The sequence below is a fragment of the Nyctereutes procyonoides genome, unplaced genomic scaffold, assembly GCF_905146905.1.
Source record: "Nyctereutes procyonoides isolate TBG_1078 unplaced genomic scaffold, NYPRO_anot_genome, whole genome shotgun sequence".
Classification (NCBI taxonomy): Eukaryota; Metazoa; Chordata; class Mammalia; order Carnivora; family Canidae; genus Nyctereutes; species Nyctereutes procyonoides.
Window position 1 is genome coordinate 20,608,749 of NW_026575132.1, and position 26,883 is coordinate 20,635,631.

At 33.5% G+C, this 26,883-nt stretch overlaps 1 protein-coding gene across 12 annotated transcripts in view; it reads right to left on the bottom strand.

Annotated features, from left to right (window-relative positions):
• Positions 1-26,883, bottom strand: part of IKZF2 (IKAROS family zinc finger 2) — a 155,042-nt gene that overhangs the window by 38,441 nt on the left and 89,718 nt on the right. For 10 of the 12 annotated variants that reach the window (XM_055345517.1, XM_055345511.1, XM_055345519.1 and 7 more), the window contains 2 exons: positions 18,715-18,981; positions 12,257-12,424 (listed from right to left, as the gene is read on the bottom strand). In XM_055345517.1, the coding sequence (XP_055201492.1) occupies positions 12,257-12,424; positions 18,715-18,981 (435 nt within the window). The remainder of the gene's footprint in view (positions 1-12,256; positions 12,425-18,714; positions 18,982-26,883) is intronic. The other 2 variants (XM_055345521.1, XM_055345520.1) reach the window with 1 other exon arrangement.

Below are 26,883 nucleotides of genomic sequence, written 5' to 3' on the forward strand. Positions count from 1 at the left end.
ATTTATCATTTACTAGGAAATACATATAACCACTACTGACATCTACAAATCTTAAACTAATTTTTGAGTTAATGCAGGAATGTTTGACTGAAAGCATCCATAGATTCATTCATTCATTTGATACAGTATAAGGGATGCAGATGCAAAATAGAATAAAATCTCTTCTTTGAGATGCTGAACTTAGGATCTTTCATTCTTATCTTTATATTTATCATGTTTCTGTACAAATTAAAGGCATTATCGCTCTGATAGAGAATTTATGATACAGATAAAAATTTAATTATATTCTAAATATTTATTATATGATTACAATGAATGATATTGGTTTTTATATACCTCATTTGTAGGTTTTTTTTGTTTTTTTTTTTTTTTCCTATTGTTGGTTTTTTGTTTTTGCTATTTGGGAGTTTTCTTACAAGATTTGGCAAGATAGTACAGGCTGTAGATGAACAGGTTTTTTTTTTGACTCACATACACAGATCAAGTAGGAAAAATAAAAGGAGAGGGTGGAGGTTAGCTTACAAAACAAAACAAAACAAAGCCTCAAAAAACCAAAACAAGACAACAGTGTGATATGCCATTTTGGACACTGAATAATGAAGTTGGCACACTACCTTTCCATTTCTGCCATGAGTTCCAAAAGTGCCAGGTCCACAGACTCAGGGAAATGGAAGAGAAAATGTGAAATGGCCACAAATTCAGACTTGTCCACACCAACATCCATGCAAGGTACAAAACTGGTAGTCAACTTGGTGATGAGGATGATGTTTGTAGAAAACTGAGAAGAATGAGAAATAGCTCCACTATTCTTGCCTATTTCTTTAGAATTCCCAATAACAGAAAAAAGATAAGGAGGAAAGGTTCCAGCAGTAAACTGATCTAAGGAATGTGCCAAAGTGAAGTGCTATATCACATGAGCAATAATTATAGAAGAAAGATTTCTCTTTAATAATTCCTTCTAGAAATGTGTTTGAAATTTAAAGAAGCATAATGGTTGATATTTGAAAAAAAAGAGGAGATCATATATGCTATTTAAAAAAACTAATTTCTGAGGGGTCTATAAGGCAGAGTATATAATGATTATTGGTCTGGAAAAGAAAAGTGTTCTACTTACTGGATAGAAATCATATGGATTGTCTTACCAGCTAGTTTGACTGAAAGTGGTTTTTCCCTCCTGATCATATTTCAATGGGCAGGGCCTTAAGGGTGTGTTTGAAGAGTCAGGAATGAGAATACTAATCCCATCTCCTCTCTCCAGTGTTTATTGCAAAGCATACAGAAGGGAACCATGGGCATCATTATCAGGACTTGGGTGAAATCAGCACAGCACAGTTATGCAAATCATGTGTGCAACTGACACGGCCTGTGTATGTATTATCAGTGTAATCCACCTCTATCAAGCATCTCCAGGAAGGAAAGGAGGGGTGGAGGGTGGGGAAAGTTCACACTTGGGAGATCACCCAGAAAGTGGGCCAGGTGCCAGGTCTACAATCAGGTGAAAACAGTTCCTTCTCATGGGAAGTCTGCAGGACAAATTATACTACACTTAATGCACCATCACTATTATGAATGAGCTACACTAGATTCAATTTCTGAACCAGCATAATTTAATCCAATATGTATATCATTATACTGGGCTATGCATTAGTATTTTTTAAGTGGGTCTCTTTGACAAATCTGGCAGAAAGGTCATGATGATCTGGTTTCAAAATAACATCCATATGAAAATTACTGATAATAATTTTTTGACCAAGAACTTAATTTTCAGATGTTTCTCACTCTTCACTCATTTCACAAATAACAAATTGTTAATATTCAAAGGTGTATAAACTGCAGCAATTCCATGTCATAAAATACTTTTGGATGTAATACAAACTAAAGGTACTTTACATATTTTTTTCTGGCCATCACCTCAAAAAAATGAAGTAATACTGAAACAAACAAACATTGAAGGATGGGGAGGGGGAACCTCTGAAAAAGACACAGAGTAGAAGGCAAAAGGAGACACAAGAGGGAAAGATGATTTAATAAAGGAAATGATGTGGCTATGGCAGTGAATCCCATAGTAAGACCTGATGATATGTTAGAAAGCATTTCATTCTTATGATGAATTAACAGACTGTCCCATGTGAGAAGACTTAAAACTAAAGCATTTGACATTAAGTTGTTTTTTTTTTTTTTAATAATATGCTCAAAGGTTAGCTGTATCTCACTCCAAGTCAGATTGTATTTTGAGTTTTACTTTTAAGAATTTGAAGATGAGGAATTCTCTCTTCTTGTCAGTTTCTCTGAGAGCATGTAGTTTATACCTTAAAAATGCCTGTTGGTTGGCTAAACATTCTACTAAAGGTGAATATTCAAATACATTCAAAAGCAGGTAGAGTCATAATATTTTATAGGTATTTTAGATAATAGTTAAAAGTATAACTGAATAAAACATAGAGTTAAAAATAATGGAAAATGTGTAAATGAGTTTGTGGCAGCATAGTATTTAACTGAGAATGTTCAAAAAAATCAATATTGGGAACCAATACAAGTGTTCAATACTTCTGAGCTGTTTTTATGGATAAAGTATAGTCCTTGGGATTACAGTGTCTTGAAAAATAAAAAGGCCTTATATAATAGAATTAAAAAAAATGAACAGTGAGAGGAAAGTTATTATTGTTTTAACAGCTAGCTATTTACATGGTACATCTGGTCCAGTTGCTTTTTATAGGACAAAATAGTTTTAAACTGACAATTAGACATAAAGCACAAACTTCTTAGACTAAAAATTGTCAAACACTGAATAGGTTACAAAGTAATATTGTAAAAATCAACATTCCTAAAGTGTTTGGAAATAAGCTAGCTATTTGTTTAGAATAACACAGGCTTACTGACCCTATGTAAAAAGATGAAGACTTCATGACACTGGAAGTTTCCTCAAATAGCTCTATATCTAGGGTTATACGTGTAGATAAAAGCTAAGGTTTTAACTGAAAGCTAAGGTTTTCCTTAGAATATTATAGATAAGTCTTACTGAAAAACCAAAGGAATTATTTTTTAAAAATGAGAAGAGAAAAAAAAAAAAAAGCAATGGGAGCACCTAAGTAAGTTATGTGGCTCAGGAGTTTATGTGGCCAAATGTGGATTTCAGCTCAGGTCATGATCCCAGGATCCTGGGATTGAGCCCTGCATTGGGCTCCATGTTCAGCAGGGAATCTGTTTGAGTATTCTCTCTCTCTTCCTTTGCCCCTCCACTCCTCACCTCCTCCTCAAGTAAATAAATCTTTAAAATAAAAATCAATTCCTACCTACACTTATCTGCCTACTCAAAGATATTTTATTTATATATTTCTGAACAATACTTTAGTATTACAACAAGCAAACACCTTTAAAATATCTGAGAATTAAGTAATGTTTGTTTTGTTTTTTTATTTTCAGAATACGAGAGACAATATCCTTGGGACATCAGGATTTTTCATTTTCTTTTTTTTTTTAAAGATTCCATTTTTAAGCAATAAATAATTTTGAAATAATCTGAATCCAGTACAATTTCATGGCCATCTGAATTTTAGATATGGCTTAAAGATATTTGAGACTGTGTAAGAGAGATTCTTACTTTATCCTCCTTACAATTTATACAAAACAATTTATAATGCATATATACTATACAAATTCCCATATGTTAAAAATAATCTATCCTGTTTTAAATATTTAATTTGCACACAGCCTGTGAGAAATATACCTGAAATGCTAATTAGAAAAAAATATGCAATTCTAGTTCCTCCTAGATTAAAAAAAATAACAAGTATGCTAAGTATTATTTTGATTAATAGGGGTCTAAGACTTAATTGAAACACTATTTCCCCAGTGTATTGGGTATAATAAAGACAATTAAAAGGAGCAATATATAACGTATGAAGCACACTAATCAAATTTCTAGGAATGAAAGAACTATAATTACTTGTTAAACTAAAAATCTAAGAGACAAAACTAATAAAAATCATTCTTGTAGCAGGAGTACTGATTCATCATTAAAACTCACATAATATATTATAAATTTATATAAAGCAAGTCAGATAAGAGTTTTAAATATAAGCCAGCACCTTTTATTCTCCTATATCTTTATATAATGTATCCTAAAGTATAGATTATTTTCTCACTGGGCCAAAAAATTTCACTGTGATCTTCAGCTGATATATTGTTGATGATACATTCCAATTCTTTATTTCTCTCTCCTTCCCATTCCTCCCACTCCTTCTTAGAATGTCATTTAAATTTCACATATAAAAAGATTTGTTTTTACTTTCTCAGCCAGTCATTTTGTTTTGAGTGTTACAAAAAGCAAAAGTAGAAAGAGGGTTGCAATTGCTAGATATGTTTAAATTTAGCCAACATATTGCAATAAAATCAATTCTAATGAAATATCCAGCATTGAGTAGAATAGCCCTAAATAACCCATAATAAATGAAAATAGTTTTAAAAAAAACATCAAACATTGATGATTGCTGTACAAACAAAATTTAGATTCTATCATTTCACCTTTTTCTTTTATTCCTGAATGGACAATATTTCAGAAATAGGATACATCATTGTTACAACCAAAGTAAGAAAGGTTATGACTTCTGTTATTATCCTAAAAAGTGGGGAATAAAATATGGGAGTTATTGACTAGAATTATCTGCTACTGAAAAACTATCATATGAATCTGATACATTTCCATAAATAATAACCTTATGGTATTCAAAAATTATTGTTAGAAAACAAACTTTTCCATGGCAAATAGTGGTAAACACTACTAAAGTGTTATGATTTATTAATTATCTATAACACTGGACATCCTTTCAATTTTAAAAAAATGTTATCAATGATTGTAATAAAAATTTAAAGCATGCAATCAAGTAGTTACCAGGGTTGTATAAACTTAAACCTATTTTCTATGCCAGTGTAAAAAATATTATTCAGGCACTAATTAGCAAAAGTGAAGGAAGGAAAATCCAACATTGTTTAACACTTTTGCTGGTGTTCAGCAAAATGGAGGAGGCTTTATAAAAAGTTCTTTTAAATAAACTTCTGCTATCTGGAGGTAAAAGTATAAAATCTGAAACTGTGTATAACAAGGCTATCTCTTAAATATAGGTTAGCACATAGTTGCAGGAAGTAATAGTGATGCTGTGAAGATCATCTGAAAAACTTAAGACCTATTCCTTTTTTATTGCAAATCTATTTTACAGTTAAACCACAGCAAATTGTAAGGAAAAAAAAGTGCGGAGTGGGGACTACTACCCTACTCTAAGATTTGGTTGTAGTGAACAATCAGCAGCTAAGTCCAGGAAAAAAACATAATACATTGTATTTAGCATTGCATAATATTGGGAGCATGGGGAAATTTAAAGATCAAATTAAGTGACTTGACAAAGTCATATAATATAACTAATTTGCACTGAGCCCATTCCAAACTGTGATGTTTGACCTCTTCCAGACGATACTTTTTTTTTTTTTATCATTTTGAGTTAATTTAACAAAGTTTTATAGAATAGACATATGAGGCTGCATCATTTATCCCATTATTATATAGATTTTGGAGTTTGACTGTCTTGGTGTAAATCTAGCTTCTGCCAGTATGACCTCTCTGTCTCAGTCCCTTCACCTGTAAAATAGTAACAGCCAAAAGCTTTCTTGACTGCCTTGCCTCTTCCTGAAAACACTGAATTCCTAGAGCTTGTAGGCCCCTCTTTGTATGCCCACACACTTCCAGTCGTTGAATTACAGAGTCGCTAAGAATTGGTTATGATTCTATCCAAATTTATTTATGCCAGCTGTACCTGGTATTATAATTATGTAAATTTTTAAAATATCCGTATTTCAAGGAAATTAGCACAAAAAGAAAATTGTCTCTAAAACTAATTTTGTCACTTTGGAAAGATTCAATAAAGATGAGTTTATTTAAAATATGCTAAAGAATTGGAGGTGGGCAAAGATACTCATAAAAATTAGTGAGAAATCTCAAAAATTTAATAGAAGTCTGATTGCATCACAAGGGTCTTTAAGTTCTTACACTGAAAATGGAATTAGAGATGATGCATTATGTTTTAAAAATATAAACATAAGGACTTTTATCAAAAGAATGTCTCATGTTGCTAGACTTACTGCTGCTAATTGATAAAATACCTAGCTTTGCTCATGTCAGATAAAAGGGCTTTAATTAAAGAAATAATCCTTGAGAAGTGCTCTGCGCAGTGCCTGGTGTCTAGGGAGGACTTAAGAAATGCCAGATATTATCTGTAAATAACCTAACTATTGGGACTATATAATCAAAACCAAGACACTATCTGGTGTCCTCTAAAGTATGCAAGTAGAGTTCCAAATAGGAAATTTCAGCTTGAATGGGATCATACTTTGGAGAAAAAAAAAAAAAAAAAAAAAAAAAACAGGGCTAGCATTTATTGAATGTACTTTCTAAGTTTTCTAAGTGTTTTTCATTTCACATATAAGTGTATAAGGGTACAGCAATGCTGGTTCTTTGTTACCAACCTAGTAGATGGAAAATTTTCAAATCTAAAATACAGGAAGCAAAGATGCAATATTAATATTATGGAACACAGTAACTAAAGCAATCGACAGTCCTTAGAGGAGAAGAGGAAGCAAAATACTTTGTACTAATAATATTCATAAAAGCCAGAAGTTAGTATTAAAATTATTACATTATGCTTAATACCCTATACTAGTAATTTTAAGCACTAGTTCCTAAATTTTAGTCAATCTGTGGCATATTCTGTTTCACCTTCATAGCCATTTTCACTCTTTGCTCCTACAGAAAGCTAATTTCTACTGGCTTCATCAGTAGGCTTCTTTGTCTCTTGGCTTCTGCTTAGGTTCAGTTAAGGTGAGGCATCAGCAAGAGACTGGAGGGTAAAAAGATTGAGGTCAACGTGTTCATTCCTCAGTCACAGGTTAGCAGGGTTACCTTGCTCTACAGAAGGTCAGTGTTCAGGGCTGTCTCCTGCCTCTCTTAATTCCAGTGATCTCTTGATCCCCTTGTCCCTCCAGACATAGGTTGCTAATGGCTTCTTGCCATTGCTAGCCTCCTAGTGCTTCAACCATCTTGTTGGTTTCCTTTATGCCTCACTATTCTCTTGTAGATATCACCATGAATGTCTCCAAATTTTCCTCATTTGAGTCTCTCATTGTTCCTGTCAGGGTCTTGATTGATAGTCACTGGTAGCAGGAGTGGCCAAGGCCTCAGAGAGTCAAAATGGCATTCTGGCATTGAGTTGCTCCGTTTGAAGAGAACAGGACGGCTTCCTTACTGGGGAGTTAATGGATTACTACTAATTCTAGGTATTTGCTGGCAATATGACTACCCAAATTATCACTGCTGGCAGCATGTAGCCTTTACTTGCTGACATGACAATGGTGCTGCATAGAGTGAAGACTGTAGTGTGATATGGCTAATTCTGATGGCCCCAAGGATTACACAAAGGAAAAAGGACAGTTTGTCCTTAAATGCTCACTTCATGTCAGAGCGGAAGTGGAATATCAAGGTCCTCTTGTCAGCTTTAAAAAAAGATCCTATCGCCTCAGGGCAAATAAGGCTAATAATTAGCAATACCAATACACCTAGGTCTTGGTAATGGACTAATGAAACATGGGTTGGTATTAATTGATCATATACTAAGGCTCAGAATGTTGAATTCCCAAACACTTCCAATCATCCTTGTTGGAAGACACCCCTCACTTCCCACCTTTCCATCTAAGTAAACTAATATTCCCATAAATCAGCATTCCCAAAAAGGAAGACTTGATTGCTGCAACTGAGGCAAGAACCCAATCAGAAAACGCCAATTCTTTTCAGGACTCACTCCTATTAACTCTCGTTGCCCCTAGGCTCCTATTAAGTTAGATCTTAAAATAAGCAAAAGGCCTGATCCAGGAGGTGACAGCCTATATAGTTAAAGAATTGCAACACTGCCCATTTGTATCAGCAGGAATCCAGTTAGCACATAAGGGAAAGAATCGCATCTAAGGGTTTTATACCAAGAATATGAAACAAAATGCTAGATTGTGCCAAATTTATCAATAGATATGCACTCACCTGGGATTTGGGATTAAGATTTTGCCTTGAGCAAGTAAGAGTGACTGGTTAATTGAATCCTTGATTCAATGACAGCTTATTAGTAAAAAGGTGAAATGACAGGATTTTCCTGGCATAGCAAAGAGAATAAGAACAAAGGCCCAAAGAAGTAAGAATAATGGAAAGACTCTATTATGAATCACCTATTTCAGCCTGCCACTTAATATACTTCTGGAAGGGGCTATGGGACACTCCCTTCACCAAAGAATTACACTGGTAATTACACTGGTAAAAAGCTGGTAACTGTCTTCTCTAGGTTAGAACAATGAGATATGTTGCCAATAGATCTGGGCTCCCTGATTTAAATGTATATGTGATCTCAGAGTGGTAGAGGCTCTATGGTAGGGAAGGGAAATTCTAAGTCCTACCACAGATTATTGGTCTATTGGATTAGCTCTCCATTGGCATTAATCTCTGGAACCCAAAATGTCAATGTAGTCCACCTGTTCAAAGTAGGGGCAACGGAGGTCAAGATATATATGTAGACTTTACTCAAGTTGATCTTACAGTATTGGGGGAACAAATAAACTTCATAATGGGAAGGATCCTTTTGTTGGTTCCCTGATCCATGGCTATTACAAAAGCCAAGAACAGTATTGTCCAATGCAAATGAGTCCACACAAGGAATTTTAAATTTTCTAGTGGCCACACTGTAAAAAGGTCGAATTAATTTCAGTAGATTTTACTTAATAAAAAATATCATTTCAACATGTGGCACTAGCCACAGGAGGCTAGTGGCTACCACACTGGAGATCACAATCCTAGACTTAAAGATAGTTAAGTTAAACCTGAAAGATGTTAGAAGGGGAGGATTCCTACTACACACCCATTTATACTGTTTATTAGGCTAATGCAAGCTAGATGGTTCTGTGGATGCATGCAGTCTTAATCACATCAAAATGTCAACTGCAGATGCAGTTCTAGCTGTAATATCTTTACTGGAACCTATTAACATAGCCCCTGATACCAGGTAGGGAGGTATTAACTTAACAATTTCTTTAGAAAATAATTCCTTATCAATAGATCTGAAGCACTTTGCTTTCACATTGCAGGGACAGCATACTTTTATTATCTTAGCTTAAGGGAAGGTCAACTCTCCTCTTTGTTATAGTCCAAAGAATTCTTGTTCATCTTGACATCCCACAGAACATCAAGTTGGAACATTACATTCACAGTACTGACTGGACACGGTGAGCAGGAAGTAATAAATACCTGAGATGCCTCAGTAAGATATATGCTAGAGGACAGGAGATAAGTGCCACAAAAAGTTCAGAGACTAGCAGCATTAGCGAAATGTTATGGGCTTGGTGGTCTAGACATGTTGAATTAGGTCCTCTATAATAAATAAAAATGGCTTCATCTTGCTCCTTTCATCATGAAGAAGGAGACAGTTTGCATGTTGCTCTATGTGCTAGGTGTTCAAGGGAAGAATCTTTCCGCCAGGGATCAGAGTTCTGGAAGTGTCATAGTGGACTACTCCCTGGCCATATGGGGCATCTCAAGATGCTAAACTAACAGGGAGAGAAGTGGGTTATTGATTGGTAACTTTTCCAGACTACCAAGATGATTTTTGGGTTGTTGCTACATTTGGAACTCAGGAGATTCACTGGAGCACCTCCTTTTTTTTTTTTTTTAAAGTGCCAAATAATCCTGGTTATTGAAAAATTGCAGTAATACAAAGAAAACAGGACCATCAAATACTCAGAATTTGTAGAAATTAAGGTTTGGGTCACTCATCAGATGAAGAATCCTGTCCAGCCCAGGTGCTAAAAAAGAGGGTAAGAGTAAGGGGAAAATGGAATTGGTAGTAGGGGAAGAAAGCTGTAATGATCAATTTAGGCTTTCTGAACCATTAGAGAGGTGCGGACTTTAGCAGCTATATTTTATGTAATACTCTATTAAAAAAGTATTGGCGATGGCAAACATTTTAGGTTATAGTTAGAAGTATAACTGAATTCATATCACCTGTTGATGATGTAGTAGCTGGATGACACCCTCCTCTGTCTTTCATTGTTCCATTAAATTCTCTTTAATTAGCCAGTCTGAGTATCCCATCTGTTTATATATATCTATAAAATCATGACTTTATATACCAAATTGCAACATCAGCATGATTATGGTTAGGGTCCATGTCTTTATTTTTTTGAACCTCAAAGTAGTAGTATACTTATTTATATAAAATTCACAATTTCACAGAAAGAGCTTTACTTTATACATGCAAACTATAATTACACAGAACCATATAGTGTCAAGTGTCTGACCTGGTGAAAGCCAACGGGAATGGCCTACTTTTGGCGTAATGTCTTTCTCATCCCTCATTTCATTAGCCACCAGTCAGGAACCCCTAGATGAGTCATGACTAATTTGCAAAAAAGATGCTGATTGCAACTGCCCAGTTCAATAGAAACAAAAACCAAGGTGTCTTCTTCGACACCACCAACAGGGATGGATATGTTAAAAGAACAAAAAGGAAATCATGGCAACACAAACTGAGGTGAATATCGAAAACCTTCCAGAGGCTGAGCTTTGAAGGCACTGAACCTTCTAAGGGTAATAGAGCAATCCCACGTAAAGTAAAATGTATACATTAAACCATGATGTTAAAAGCAACACAATTTTGTAAAGAATGATACAGATGTTTAAAGCTATATTTTTTCCTCAACTTCATGTAATAGATAATGTTCATGAAAATCTATGTTTTATACAATCTGTGGTCAACTGGGGCAGCCTGGAGGGCTCAGTGGTTTAGTGCCTGCCTTCGGCCCAGGGCCTGTCCTGGAGACCCGGGATCGGGTCCCGCATTGGGACTCCCTGCATGGAGCCTGCTTCTCCCTCTGCCTGTGTCTCTGCCTCTTTCTCTCTCTGTCTCTCATGAATGAATAGATAAAATCTTAAAAAAAAAAAAAAATCAGTGGTCAACTAAATAATGCTTTAATAAACCAGAGTGCATGGCTAGCTAAAGGAAGTAACTGTCACATCTTAAAAACATCTTTCAATAAAGAATAATTTTTATAATAAAGATGTAATTTTCATAGGATAATATAAAATAAAATATAAAATGTCACAGTTGGAAATAAGGGAATTACTTTGAATCAAGGAGGAAAATAACTACATGTACTTAAAATATTTTAACAATTGCATTCGTTTTTCTGTAACTGCTCCAAATTTACAAGTTAATGTCTAAAACAATTTTACACATTTCACTTTCATGTTAAAAACTAAATAAAACCTTAAGGATTAATAGGGAAAACGTAAAAAAAAAAGATAATATAAGCATTACCTCACAATCCATAGCACTCTCTAATATAATTTGTCAATGTAGATGAAAATATCACTTCCATCATATCTTCATATTAAAATTAAATTTTAATATGTCATTATGGACAGAAGGAGGATATAAAACTGGCTTGAGAGTATTCTATATTAATTTTCCACCTTTAACTTCTTGGTTATGGCAATTCATGCTAAAAGTCAAATGAGATTCATTCAGATTTCTAATCATTCTTTCTCTTTTAGGTACTATATTCCAGTATTTTAAAAATATCACACTTACTCTAAATTTTTAAGTAATGATTTATGAAGCAAAGAAAAGTTTCAGACAAATTCCAATGACTATATTTTGAGAGTTAAAGAAACAAGGAGCATTTAAATAAAATATAAAATACTCTAACAGCCAATTTTCTAATGAACATAATATTTTCAAGTTTAAAAATAGCGGTATTTGATTTCCCACTGAGGTCCCAGCCTGGACACTATATGAACTGAAAAATATCACAGGTTTCATCTCCTCTGTGGTAATATCCGCATGTAACTATGATATTTTACTAGATTTTCCATTATCCTGGATTCACTATAATGACTGAATAATTATAAAATTAAAAACCATAGAAAATCTACAGAACAGTTGTTTCCTTACTTCAAGAGACTCTTCAGTTGACAGTGCTACTACTTTCTGCCAAGTCTGTAAGTCTATAAAAAGGAAGGGCATTTGCATCTTGCAAGATTTATCAGTTATTCAATGTACACAAATAAAAATATTGTCTAGCTCATTCCTAGCTATGTAAGTTTCTCTGTATTATTCTATAACACTTTCCTGAATTCCTATATTTTAGCTTTCTTCTCAGAGTCACAGACACTTACCAGAGTGGGTCCTGAGGTGTCCTGTGAGGGCGTCCCTTCTTCTACAGGCATAGCTACAAAAAGGACATTTGAAGGGCTTCTCTCCAGAGTGTAACTTTATGTGTCTCAAAAGGTTGCCCTTCTGAGTAAAAGAAGCTCCACACTGGTTACAGTGGAAGGGACGTTCACCTGCCAAAAGGAAAAGAGGCAGGAAAGATCAAGTAGGTTATGTGTAAGTGACTAATCTGCTGTACACTATTAACTGGAGCCAGTTCTGTGTGCTGAGAATATTCTTCTGCCTCTTCAGACTTCTAAACCTTTATCTTCCTAAAATGTGCTAATACTGAAGCTTTAACTTTAGGTCAAGTGCGGTTTCCTCTCTTGATATAAATTTTACAGGATTCCTGTCACTGACTCAAAAGAATCAGTAATAGCATTGAACAACTAAGAGCCATCACTTTACTGACTTTACTGGCTGCTTTATACAGAATATTTCAAACCTTACAATAATATTACTAATTAGGTATCCATAATTTCAATTTGCAAATGAAGAACTTGAAGTTCAAGTATCAAAGTATCCGATTGTAGTTACAGAGCTAATAAGTACTCACGTGGATAGGAATCTTGCTCAGTTGGACTACAAAATTTTGCTCTATTGTATCATGCTATCTCTTTTAAAAATACAGAAAATTTGAATTTGATTGGAAGGGATCTTTAGTCTAACTCTCTGATTTAGCTGATAATTTTCTGACCAGGGCCCAGGTTACATAGTTAATTATCACAAAATCTCCCAAAATTAGCCCAGACTCAGGTCTCTCCATTCCCCTAGTCACTAATAGTAAAGGCTCTGGCAAAATTTCCTGATATAAACAAGAAAAGTCCAAAGAAAATTATTCATCCAGACATTTCCTGTATATTCTTTTTTTTTTTTTTTAAGATTTTATTTACTTATTCATGAGCGACACAGAGAAAGAGAGAGAGGCAGAGACACAGGCAGACGAGAAGCAGGCTCCATGCATGGAGCCAGACATTGGCCTCGATCCTAGGACTCCAGGATCATGTCCTGTGCTAAAGGCGGCGCTAACCCTCTGAGCCACCAGGCTGCCCTGTATTTTCTTTTTGTTGTGAAAATAATTTGAGAGAGATATTTTCTTTTTTCTTATTACTAGATACTGCTATATAAAACTGTTTAAGTCAGAATTATCAGTTTAGTCTATTGTCATCAACTGGCTGTTACCACTGTCACTGAACATAAAAACATGTAGTAGAGGAAGCAATAAAATGAGCAAGTAGGGTCAAACCATGAAGAAAGTACTATTATTTTAAGTTTGCTGATCTCTATGCATGAATTAAATTATAAATTAATATATAAATAGTACAAGTAGTAAAGCTCAAAGTTTAGAATGGAAATAACAGTTTTAAAAAATTCACTTTTGGTTTAACTGGACCATTTTTGTACCTGAGATAAGATAAAGATTATGAATTTTAATACTTATAAAATTTATACTGAATTCTCATGTTTTGTATCTTTAACTGAAACATTTGAAAATACTGAATAATGAAACCTCAATATTTTGGGAAGGCTTTTAATTAATGCAAAACTCAATGATTCTATTAAAGCTAGGAGTCATAAAGATGATAAACTGGCCATTTTCTTACAGTTGCCACTGCACATTCTATCACACTGATTTGCTATAAAACCTAGAGAAATTAAAAATTGATATATCAAGTTGTCTCAAATTCTATACTAATTGCTCAATTTGGAACTTATGAGATACATATCCAAAAAAATGTAATCTGTGTGTTTGGGTAGCAAGGGCAAAGGTTTTTCTTACAAAATCTGAACTACATTTACAAAAAGTCCTTGTACATATTAAGTGGAAAAATTTATATTAAAGTTACCTTAAATTTTACATTTCCCTTGTTTGATTCATTTGACAAAACTGACAAATCAACACTAAATACAGCTTAAAAGATAAATCTGAAAAACCTCTTATATGAGTCTTAAAAACTAATCAAAGTTTTAAAATCTAAATTTGGTAAATCGTAACACACACACAATTTGTTGACATTTTTTTTTTAATGAAATAACAGTCTACAGCTTTTTAAAATCAGGAATGTCTACTCCCCATTTCTGCCACGGAATTACTAATAAGAAAGAAGGATGGATGCACTTCCTTCATGAGAATTTTTATACCACAGGAAAATAGCAAATGCAAATTATACTTTTCACTACAAATACTTGATTTTACTTTTGAAATCTCTTTATGTAGCGTCTTCCAGGCAAGTAACAAATTAGTATGCAATAACTTTAAAATGAATTAAATTGGTTTGGTGAACAAAAACATTTGCCTTTAGAAAATACTCCTGTAAATGCTAATTTAGATTTTCATTAAGCCTCCTACAATTGAAATATTTAAAAATTCCTAATTTAGAGTACTGAATTTGTCATTCCAAGTAATGCTAATCAAAAAAAGAAAAAATAAGGATAACTCTCTTTAAAAAGAATTTTAAAATTCATCTAATTGACTTTATGAGACTAATGACAGGGTAATTTCATTTTTACATTTACAAAATATTCCAGATACCTTCAAATATTTTTTAACAGAATTCTTTTGAATATATATGATCATCCTTAAAGAGGCAGGAGAAATGAAAAGGGGTCTTAGGTACATCAGGAAACACTATTTGTTGCTGACTGTGTCTTAGTGTAGAGGCATTTACTAACTATATTCTCATGGCCAGGGAAATAAAGGCATGATGAAAGTAACAAGTCATGCTCCCATTTTTGATTAAGAGGAAGAAGAAATGATAACAATGCACTCTGATTTCAGTTGGATGAAACTTTGAGAAATACTGATTTGCTTTACATGAATTAAGTCTTGAAATGGGATTATGAGATACGTGTAAAATGATCTGATATTTAGTTAAAAGGTTCCTATATTGTGTTTGTGCCTTGAAACAACACATCTCAATTATTTTTTAAATAATTTGCTTTTTCTTTACCAAATAGGCTGAGTCAACTAGTCCCTTTCGAATCAGTTTAGGCTTTGCCTGAAAAATAGTATTAATCATGTTCTTCAGATATAAAGAAAAGCAAACTTCAGGAAAATACCACAAATGCACTAAATACACTGTACAGTAATCCAACTGAAAAAATCAAGTAGGCTATTGTATCTATGATAACTAATTCCCCCATGGGTGGATAAAAGTCTGGATTAACAACTCTGAATCCAAGAGAACAATTAATACGTAGCCATGCTATCATTCATTTATATACTTAATCTGTTTTTTTTTCTTAATCTGTTTTTTGTTTTTGTTTTAAACCTACTAATCTGTTCAAGGACCTTTTATAGTTATTCCCAAAATGAAGTTATCTACTCTTATTTTGAAATAAATAATATTTCAGTATTTTGTATACTTTTGTAAATATATATTTCTAGATCTGTTTAAATATTCAACTGTAATACAAGTATATATGCATCAGTTTGCTTTGGTGAATCAAAGACAGAGGCTGTTCCTGTGTTGGATGGAACAATTACCTACAAATATGAAAAATCCCAAGTACCTGTTGAGGGGGCCTTGGAGCAAAAGAATGGTTCCACAAAGCTACAATGTACAAAAAGTTACAAAGATGGGAGTCCTCTACCCAAAAAAGGGCAAAGTTAAGGATAGTTTATATTTATAATGGTCCACATTAATCTGTGTTTATGCATGAACTGATATACTACCCCTACTTCTTTTATTCTGCCTATATGGCAGTGAAGAGTGCCTGGAGTAGCCGATGACAATATTACCTGATTACCTACTAAAGTAGCAACACCAAGAAATAACACCAAGCTGTTTATAAGACACTGGAATTGGTACTTTAGTAGAGTTTGAAAGAGAAAGAAGAAGAAGTGAATTAGATATGATACTCCACAACATTTTAACTGAGTAAGGCTGTCTATCTTTTATTATTATCAATAATAGATAATCTATTATCATAGATATTCTATGAGCTAATAAACACACAAACATATTTCCCAAAGTCTTTATATGGATTTAAAACAGTGCCTTTTATACGAGCCATAAATAATTAGAAGGGAAAATTCTAAAATGAAGACAGTTTATGACCTTAATGAGAAAACATTTGGTTAATGACTAGATCCTGACCACATTTTTTCAATCTAGTTTAAATTAAAAAACAGACTTTCTATTCTTGAAGAGTACTAAAATGGAATTGAAAAGGTCATGACCCATTCAGATGTATAAACTGAGTCACCAGAAATACATATAAAAATAGCTACTTTAAAGATACAACACAATTTGAAGGTCAACAATGTGTGGCAGGTATTCCAAGCTCCCCTATGAATGGCTATTAACTTTAACAGAAACTTTCCATAAATAAACATTCATTAACAATAAAACGTCATTGAGTTGCAAGAGGATTTTATTTGTCCAATCTCCTTGCCTTTACTAGGTGAGTGAATCCCATATTTATAGAACTTGTGGAAATCTGTATAACTATTTAGAAATATTCATGTCATTTTGATGATTTTCAGAATCAAAATAATTCAACTCTACTTATAGTAGTAAATATCAAATGAGCAGTAGAGTTGGTATGTAATTACTCTTGTGTTTACAAACCAATAATCCTCATGAAAATCACTGCAAATGCAGTGAAATATTGATTAACCTAAATATTCAAGAGGCATGCTCAGGTCCTCTGCATTTTCTTAACTCAGATCATAAAAGGTTTATTAGAAATCCTACAAAAATTGTTGTTAGCATATTTTTCAGCCTTAAAATGCACACTATATGCAATTCAACTGAAAAGTCATTAGACTGCTTTAGTTTATATGTTGCTAGAAGGGGGAAGTTACACATTTGAATGGGTGTTACCTTCCTCAATATAATCACTGTGAGATAATGAATACATTATAACTTTGTAGAACTCTTCTTTTAGACCTGCGGTTAACATTACTTAGTGAGCACAGAAGAAAAGTCAACTCATTATTTTAGTCTTTTCCTATTTTTCTTATCAAATACCAAACTTGATCTTTTAAGTTTTCTAGGAAAAAAATTTTAAGGTAAAAAACATCTGCACTAGTAACATAAATATTTTTTAAATATGCTGTTTAAAAAGGAAATTAAAAACAAAACCAAAAGTGAACATGCAACTGCAGAGTTGGAATAAGGGTACAGGTTCCAAAGCTGATTTTAATGTGTAACTTCTTGTTATAACTTTTAAGCCTTGTGGTCATATCTCAGCATTAAATGTCGGTGCACTAAGATACCAAGCATAGTATATTTGAGCAAAACCAGTCTGGGCATCAGAAAACCTTGGTTTTAGCCTCATGATCCCCTAAATACATAAGGGATAATGGACACATCACTTGTCTGGGGTTTCAGTTTCTTCATATGTAAATGAGAGATTTGGACTAAAAAGGCTTCACTGTACATTGCATCTCTCATGTTTTAAGCACCTACTAAATAAATTTTCTAAATAACTGATTTAGAAATCTTTTAAATCAAATTCTTTATTGTGATTTATTTCTCTTCTAAAGAGAATCATATTTTAAAACCCTGAGAGCTGTATAATGATTAATACAGCTAATGATTAATATTTTGCTGTATAATATTACTTTGCATTATAAAGGTATCATCTTTAAATCAATTTTCATATGAAAATTTCTTTCTTACACATAATATCATTTATGTTTCTTTCTAATTTAAAAGACTTTTTCTCATTTTGCCAAAGGATTTGGGGAGATTTAAATAAGGCCTTCTCATTTAGCTGTGTTTTTTTTTTTTTTATGTTACTCAAGAGTCTACAGGTATATATTAAATTAATCTGAGGTTTCTTTCCTTACCCTATTCCATGATTACACATTCCTACCAGCATACCCAGCATCCTTGGCTATACTGCATCCTATATATGTCTTTGCAAGAGTTATAATAATAAAAAAATTACAGGAAGATGGTAACATCCTCAAACTAGGGAAAGTATTTGCCTACTACAGAGACCCATGGTAGGCAAAGATTGATTGGAAATTGTATTCCAAGAAGTTAACCAGATAAGGTGAAAATGATCCACCTCTATATAAATGTATGAGTACCATTTTATAGTATAAACTCTTAGCTAGCAAACTGTATTACCTGCCCATGGGTATGGTAAAATATGTATAGAAATACAAAAAGATTAAGTTACACAATGAGATTCTCCTATACCTTTTGAACCCTTATCATATTATTGCTATATTAAGAACTGTGGAAACTGAATCCCAAACTTCTTTTCTGATATGCTATTCAGATTTGAAGGCTGGAAGTCAAGACCCAGGCTACTCTCTGCTTTTCAGCAATCCAATACTAGCAGAATTCTGAAAAGGTAGTTTCACCACTGCCACCCCTGAATAAAAAGGAAAGAGAATAGATGTCAGGTAATATCAACATCAGATGTCACAGGCAGTCATCAGGTTATTCTTTCAGCTGCTTACCAGTGTGACTCCTTTTATGTACCATAAGCACATTGGGCCCAATGCAAACCATGCCACAGACGTCACATTTCAGTTTACCATTCGGAAGCCGGATTCCTCCCTCGCCTTGAAGCTCCTGGACTTTCCTGTTGTCAGCCACCTCGCTGCTCTCAATTAGGGGTTCTTCTAGGCCGCTACCTTCATCATGGCCCCTGATCTCATCTTCACGGCTCAGGGGTTTCCTGTCACACTCTTCATCACTCTGCATTTCTAGCTTTACTGAGTTTGCTGTAATTTTAAAAAAGAAGAAATGAAGACATTTTGAATGCAGGTTATGTGTTGTTACCTACATTGCTCTTTTCTCCACCCAGTGCCATTCTATTAACATTGATGGGAATGCTACATGTACCATCAGCAATGCAATGTGAATACATAACTGTGCTCTAAAATGTTTTAGTGACTTTGGCATGAAAGTGAAGAAGGCTCAGAAAATCTCTAGGTAAACAGAATGACATTTTATTTCTATGTACATTTCTTTCTTTAACTTAGTTATATACTTTTAAAGCAATCTGTAATTCTGGTATTGGCTTTTGAGTTTCTCACTACTGAAACTCAGGATTGTGTTTGAGACCAGATTAGATATTGCTTAACCCACTGAGCCATGCTTCTTAACAATCTTATACACACACACACACACACACGCATATAAATTACACATACAATCATATAGTATATATGATTATAGACAATCACATGTATGATATATATAAAACACACACTAGGGCGCCTGGGTGGCTCAGTGGTTGAGAGTCTTGGCCGTGATCCCGGGGTCCTGAGATCAAGTCCCAGTACTTCTGCAGGGAGCCTGCTTCACCCTCTGCCTGTATCTCTGCATATATCTCTCATGAATAAATAAAAATCTTAAAAAATAAAAATTAAAAAATACACATTATATATACATATATGTATATATAAAATACACATTCTGTTTCACATCAGAGTACTTGTATAAACCTGCTTTAGAACTGAGTAAGAGAAACAACTTGGGATCTTAATCTAGCAAATGTCTTAGATATATGAAGGCATACTGTCAAGGCAAATATCCTACCATCAGATTAAAAACATATTCAATGAAGAGCTATATAAATGTAGGGCAGAGGCACAGACCTCACATGCTCTTAAGCTACTTTTTTTTTATATGAAAAAAATTCCCTATGGAACACATTAGTCTGCAAATCAAAGTATTCCAACTTTAATCTATGCACACCAAAAAGCAGTGAATGACAGGAATGGCATAGCATGCATGCACGCACTTGTGACTGTTAAGAAATTTAATGCCTTCTGTTTGCTGTTTTTGGATCATCCCACAGAAAAGTTGGAATTTTGTTAGCACAGCCCTCATTCTGGATTGCTGACAAAGTCTTTTCACAAAGCAGAAACAGGCTTTAAATGAATACCAGTTTTTTATCCAGTGATCTTGAAAATTTCTTAAGAAATCCTATCAAAGTTCATGAACAAAACAAATTATTTGGTACTACTTGAATGGAGGAAATACATTCATAAAAAGGAAGTAAGTTCTCTTTATTGCAATTTTCTTAGAGAAACCACACATTCTATGATTTGTTATTAGTACTTTAAACAGGTAGTGCTATCAAAATGGCTCTTCCCCAGATCGCCTCCTTGGAACTCCCCTTAGAACAGAGGCAGCGCGGTACAAAATGAGATCACTGCATTTAGTCCAAAGACTGCGGCACTCACATTTATTAGCAGTATAATCTTGAACTAATTATTTAACCTCTGATTCTTTTGTCTTTTGTTTGCAAAGCAGAAATAAATTCAAAATACAAGATGAAGCTTAAGTAGAATAGTTCAGCTATCATGAGTGAGGATCCTGTAACTAGACTGCCTGGATCTGAATACCAGCTCTGGCATTTACTGGAAGCAGCATTATCTTTTGTAAGATACTTAAGTTCCCGTGAACTTTACAAAATGAGGATGAAAATGGTACCCATTTTCTCAGGCTGTTGTGAGCAAATACAGAAAACGGGCTTAACTATTGCTTTTCTGGTGACAGTGTTCTATTTTTTCTATAGAGTTTATGAAGGTGAGTTATGGTATGTAAACTCCTCTGAGATCTACAAAAGATTGTACAATGGGGCCCTTCTTGGCCCCATTTCTAATAGACTACCTACTACACGAAGTTTTACCCTATTTACAAATCAATACCACTTTGCTGGTTTTTGAGAAGAGGAGACCCAATATTTTATCCATGTTGGTATCACAAATGTGCTAAAAAATGTGTGGCATCTAGGAGGGGTTCAGGTAGTATTCACAGTGGTGGTTTAGTAAATTAAGAATTTTCTTTATTTAGGATTGTTTTATATGTTTAAAAAATGCATGAGCATGGTGGAGAAAAGTTAAAGGATAAAATAATGAAGTCCTTTTCTACCCAAAGTTTATCATCCCAAGATTCTGGTCTCAAAAGCAACTATTATCCTCATTTTTAAATTCAGAACTGTGTGTGTGTATGTACGTATGTATAGACTGTCTCTCTTTTTATACAAATTGTAGTGTACCTGACTTTAACTTTGCTTTCTTTAAGAATATCTGTTTAAGGGGATCCCTGGGTGGCTCAGCGGTTTAGTGCCTGCCTTTGGCCCAGGGTGTGATCCTGGAGTCCCGGGATCGAGTCCTGCATCGGGCTCCTGGCATGGAGCCTGCTTCTCCCTCTGCCTGTGTCTCTGCCTCTCTCTCTCTCTCTGTGTCTATCATGAATAAATAAATAAAATCTTAAAAAAAAAAAAAAAACAAAGAATATCTGTGTAAGGGCAGACCAGGTGGCTCAGCAGTTTAGCGCTGCCTTCAGCCCAGGGCGTGATCCTGGAGACTTGGGATCAAGTCCCACGTCGGGCTTCTGCATGGAGCCTGCTTCTCCCTCTGCCTCTCTCTCTCTCTCTCTCATGAATAAATAAATAAAATCTTAAAAAAAAAGAGTATCTGTTTAATTTTTTCCATATTGGTACACAGAAACCCACACTCTTTAACAGCTGCATAGAATCTATTTTATCAATATAATTTATTCCTAGGCTTTATCAATAGAGATTTATGATCATTTATTGCTATTACAGATATTATTATACAATATCACATTGAACTCCCTCCATCTGATAGATGAAAACTGGTATTTTACTATGGATTTTAATCTATTTTTCTATGGGTGAAATTGAGTATCTATGTCTATATTTAAATGGTTGGGGTTTGGGGGATTTGGGGGAGCTGTCTATGAAAGCTGTTTGCCCATTTTTCTACTAGGTTGTCAGTTTTCTCTTTGTATTTAAATGGCGTTATATATTAAGGAACTTAGCCCCATGTTTGTTATGTTTTGCAAATATGTCAAATTATCTTATTACTCAAGGGTATTTGGGAGCATGTATACTGATTTTACATTTTGAATTTTAAAGTTTTCAATTATGATTTCTAGACTCTATTTTGCTTCAATAAGCTTTCCTATACTCCAAGAAATTTTTCCATGTTTTTCCCCTCTGGGAATGAAGATTATTCTAATCAAAGTAAGACACTTAATTTTTACCTTATGTAGTCCCATATTTCATTCAAAGAAAAAGCTAAGAAAACAAATGAAAAGTATGACTTTATACAGCATGACTTCATTTACCAATCTGTGAGCAAGTTGTCCCACACATTAAATAAGTGATGTATTAGAGGTTATAAACTGCACAGCAATGCCATCATTTATATTCCCGAACTGGCCAACATCTGATAAGCTATATTTAATGAGTGTAAAGTCTACCAGCATTCCATTTCAGGAACTGAAGAAAATGTATCTTAAAAGAATAGGTGTGAGTTTGAAACTATGGGCCTCTTAAATTTTAATTATGAAGAATATGACGATGTTATTAAATGATCTTTTCCCTAGTGAGAATATTATAATATGGACATCAAAACATAATACCTAACATGGGTAAAATGTCATTTAAAAAATTACTGGGGATCCCTGGGTGGCGCAGTGCTTTGGCACCTGCCTTTGGTCTAGGGCACAATCCTGAAGACCCGGGATCGAATCCCACGTCGGGCTCCCGGTGCATGGAGCCTGCTTCTCCCTCTGCCTGTGTCTCTGCCTCTCTCTCTCTCTCTCTGTGACTATCATAAATAAATAAAAATTTAAAAAAAATAAAAAATTACTGGATATTAAAATTATAGTTAGAGCTCTGTACATATACAGAGGGATATAATTGAAATGAATATCCAAAAAAGTATACATTTGTGAGAATTAAAATACAGAAGAAATGGTAAACTTTAGCAATCTTTTTTCTAATATTATACTCTAAGAAATTATGTTTATCCCATTTGAATGTATACACTATTGCTATAGTAAATATAGTAATTTATATTCATTGATATAGTAAATCAAAAAATGCAACACATTTTTAGTATATACATATCATAGGTTAAATTTTCCATAAATATGGTGGCCTATGTATAAACAAAATCCCATCCTAATGAATTTTTAGTTTGCCTTACTAAAATTAGGTTGAAATTTAGGATAGAAAGCAATTAGTTTTTGAATTTCAATTGTTAAATAGAAAAAATTTCCTTACTCAAAGAATATAAAATAAATTCCTTCACATTTTCACTATTTAAGATGTCTCTAAACAGGGGAACTTGGGTGGCTCAGTCAACTAAGTGTCTGTTATAGGTTTAGGTCATGAGCTGAGAGGTCAGGGCTCCTAGAATGGAGCCCCACATCAGGTTCCCTGCTTAGTGGGGAGCTTACTCTTCTCTCTTTTCCCTCTGCTCCTGCAATCTCTTGCTATCTCTGTTTCTCTCAAAAAAATAAATGAAATCTTTATTTTAAAAAAAGAGGTTTCTAAATAATGCAGAACACTATATTTTAACTCATTAATGGTTAAACCTGTATTCAGTAAACTTAAGTATACTTACTCTAAATTACAATTTATGTATCAGAGTTGTATTATTTGTAGCTATAATATATAAAGCTACTATAACCATTAGTCATTGTATAATATAGTTAACAAATCTCTGAAATTAAATGTTTAATCTTCATTATATGATATTTCTTTTACATTTTGGTAACAGGAAAACATTCTCATAAATGGGGTAATTTCTATAAAGATTAGAATTTGTGTGAGTGGAATCAAATCTTGTGATTATAATCTCAACACCAAGAATTATTTTTCAAGCTGTTTCCTTGATATGCCTGAATTTTACATTCTTCTTTTCATATCTATAGGAATTTACACACATTATTATATGATGACAAACTATTTAATAAGAACAGTATTTTGTCAGAATAAATTATTAGCAATGAAAAGGCAATGTGAAATAAGATTTTAATTGATCAATTTGTTCTGTTATTCAATATAGTCACAAATAACTATAATACATAGATATTTGAACATTTTAATGAACAAAAAAGATGTTTAAATTATGTATTTTTTAAGTTAAAGGAGATAATATGATTTACAGTTTAAAAAAAAAGGACAAGTAAAGGACAAGTCAAATTTTAAAGCATTAATGATGACTTGTATGTTTGTGAACATAGGTAAAATAATAGTTAATAAAAAAGATTTTTATGGCCAATTTTACACAGAAGAAGCTTTGAATATATTTCAGGACAAAAAGTACCACATATATTTTAAAGCAACAAGTTGCTTCAAAATGCAAACAAGTTTGTAAATTTAAAATTCGCCCCCCTCTGCTTCATGCTTTCAAGGTACTACTGCACTTTAGAAGATAGCTTATAGATGTTACGAAAAACACATAGTTTAACTGCCTCCATTTACAGGTGATCAAACCAAGGCAGAGAAGTAAAAATACTTACATAGGGCTTATAAGTGACTCCCAGGCTAAGCAATTTTCAATTATAAAAGCCTCTTTAGTAACCATACTAGGCTCTCTACACTCAAAGGCTTCACAAGGATCATTGTTTTGAGATACATAATAGTGAATGGATCAGGTTACACTAGACTTGCCTTTAATTCACTAAGATGGTATTAAATATAGGATAAAAGGATAAGAATAGGGGCACCTGGGTAGCTCAGTGGTTGAGCATCTGCCTTTGGCTCAGGTATTGATTCCAGGATCCTGGGATGGAGTCCCACATAGGGCTCCCCACAGGGAGCCTGCTTCTCCCTCTGCCTTTGTCTCTGCCTCTCTCTCTTTTTGTCTCTCATGAATAAATAAATAAAATCCTTTAAAAAAAAAAAGGATAAGAGTATTTACATAGCTAAACAGATACAGATCACTATTTTAAAATTTTTAAAAAGGTAGAAAACCAAATGAGGAAAAATTGTTATTTTGTGAAGCTGTTAAAAATTATTTTAATTCAATATATGTCATAATGAAAATCTCCTTACCATTATTATTAAAATTTCCTAGCTAGGAAAGTAATGCAAAGGGATTATGATTTATTTGCTGTATTTGAGGGATATATTTATTAATAATGGACTATAAGTAGGATTTCTAGATTAATTACCATCAAATTAGTGATTTATATCTGTTTGGTTCTAATTATATTTTTCAATTTCTAATTTTTAAAGGAAGTAAATATAATGAGAGTTAAGAGAAATATTTGTGTCACAGTGATGAATAAAAGATAACTAAAACCATTCTTTAATTACTAAATTGGGGGGGAAGTCTTCCAGGTGTGATATATAAGTGGACTTTTTATATGCTTGGTTTCTGTTGTGTGAGAATTCAAGAGGACACTTAAGGGGTGTTATTACTTGTAAGCATCAATTTCTCCCAGTCTATGCCAGCTACTTGAAATGGTGTTATACACACTAATTGAATCAATATGTCTATCTAATAATCTGTTGAAGTTGCTTCTGAGCTAATATAACTTTCTCTCATTTAAACTATTGAAACAGAAACACCAAACATGATTAAATCCATGTTAACAGCCCAGCAGCTGTTTAAATAATGTGTTAGAAAAACAAACCGCCTTCAAAACTCTGATGTAAAGCACAATTATTTACTAAGAACTTTTCAACCATCTAAACTGAAGTAGAACCACAATAAAAATTATTTTAAGGTATATGCAATTGTTTTGTAAAAATTCCCTCAACAAAATTCACCCAATGTGAACTCTTTGTTTCTTATAACTGTGAATAAATACATGTGTCTTGCAAAACAACTCCCTCGCATCTTTCAAGTATTTCTTTTATAAATGGTTGGACAAGTCCAGACACTGGTGTCGCTAACTGCAGCTGAGCCATTTGTGGGTAGCATTCTCAGTGTGTACATCACATCACCACATTTCCTTTTCCTCTGCACCCTCTCTCCTCTCTCTAATAAAGTGACATTATGTATTTCTTAACCCTACTAGAGTAACTAGATCAAGACAGTGCTGATATCTGAAATACTGTTATTCTAGGAATACTGAGGTAGAAAGTTTCCCTGTACCTGAGGCAGGAAACCAGGGTCTTTATCTCCTTCTGCTACTTAACTAATTGTGAGACCTTGGATTTTTTTTTTTTTTTTGATTCAGCCACCTGCATCATCTGAAATATGGGAAAAATAACACTTGGTGTTCATGAAAACTGCAGACTGGATAGTCTCTTTACACTAAGGATCTAGGATCCTTTTAATATTAATAATAACAGAAAACTTATTGTAATTCATAATTTTTAAAATATATACTCTATCTCAACTGATACTCAACAATGAATGATAGGTAGGGCAGTTACAGGTAAACAATTGGAGGCATGGTGGTTAAGTGATTTTCCCAAGAATACAAAGTCAGTAAATTTGTGTTTATCAAATTTATCAACAAGATCTTCAGCCTCTTAGCTAAGCTATTGTTCTGTGACATGATATTGGCTCTCCAATTAAGTAATATTAGCAATATTAGCATTATATTTAGAACAAAAAGATCTTTCAGATACTATGAAACTATGTCCACTGGCTAAAAAAATACTAGGAATTCAAGTCTATGATGATCAAATAAAATAAAATATTATTTCCATAAAATTAACTGTTGAATTTATATTTTCTATCAAGTCTAGAATGTATATCTCCATCCAAAACAACTACCTCCTAATTTTTATATTTGCTCTGGTAGTAAAGGGGGGGTTGGTCCATGTTCCTGAAGAATTTGTCAATATACAATCCTCTACCCACCCCCCACTTTTTTTCTATATTCCTTGACAT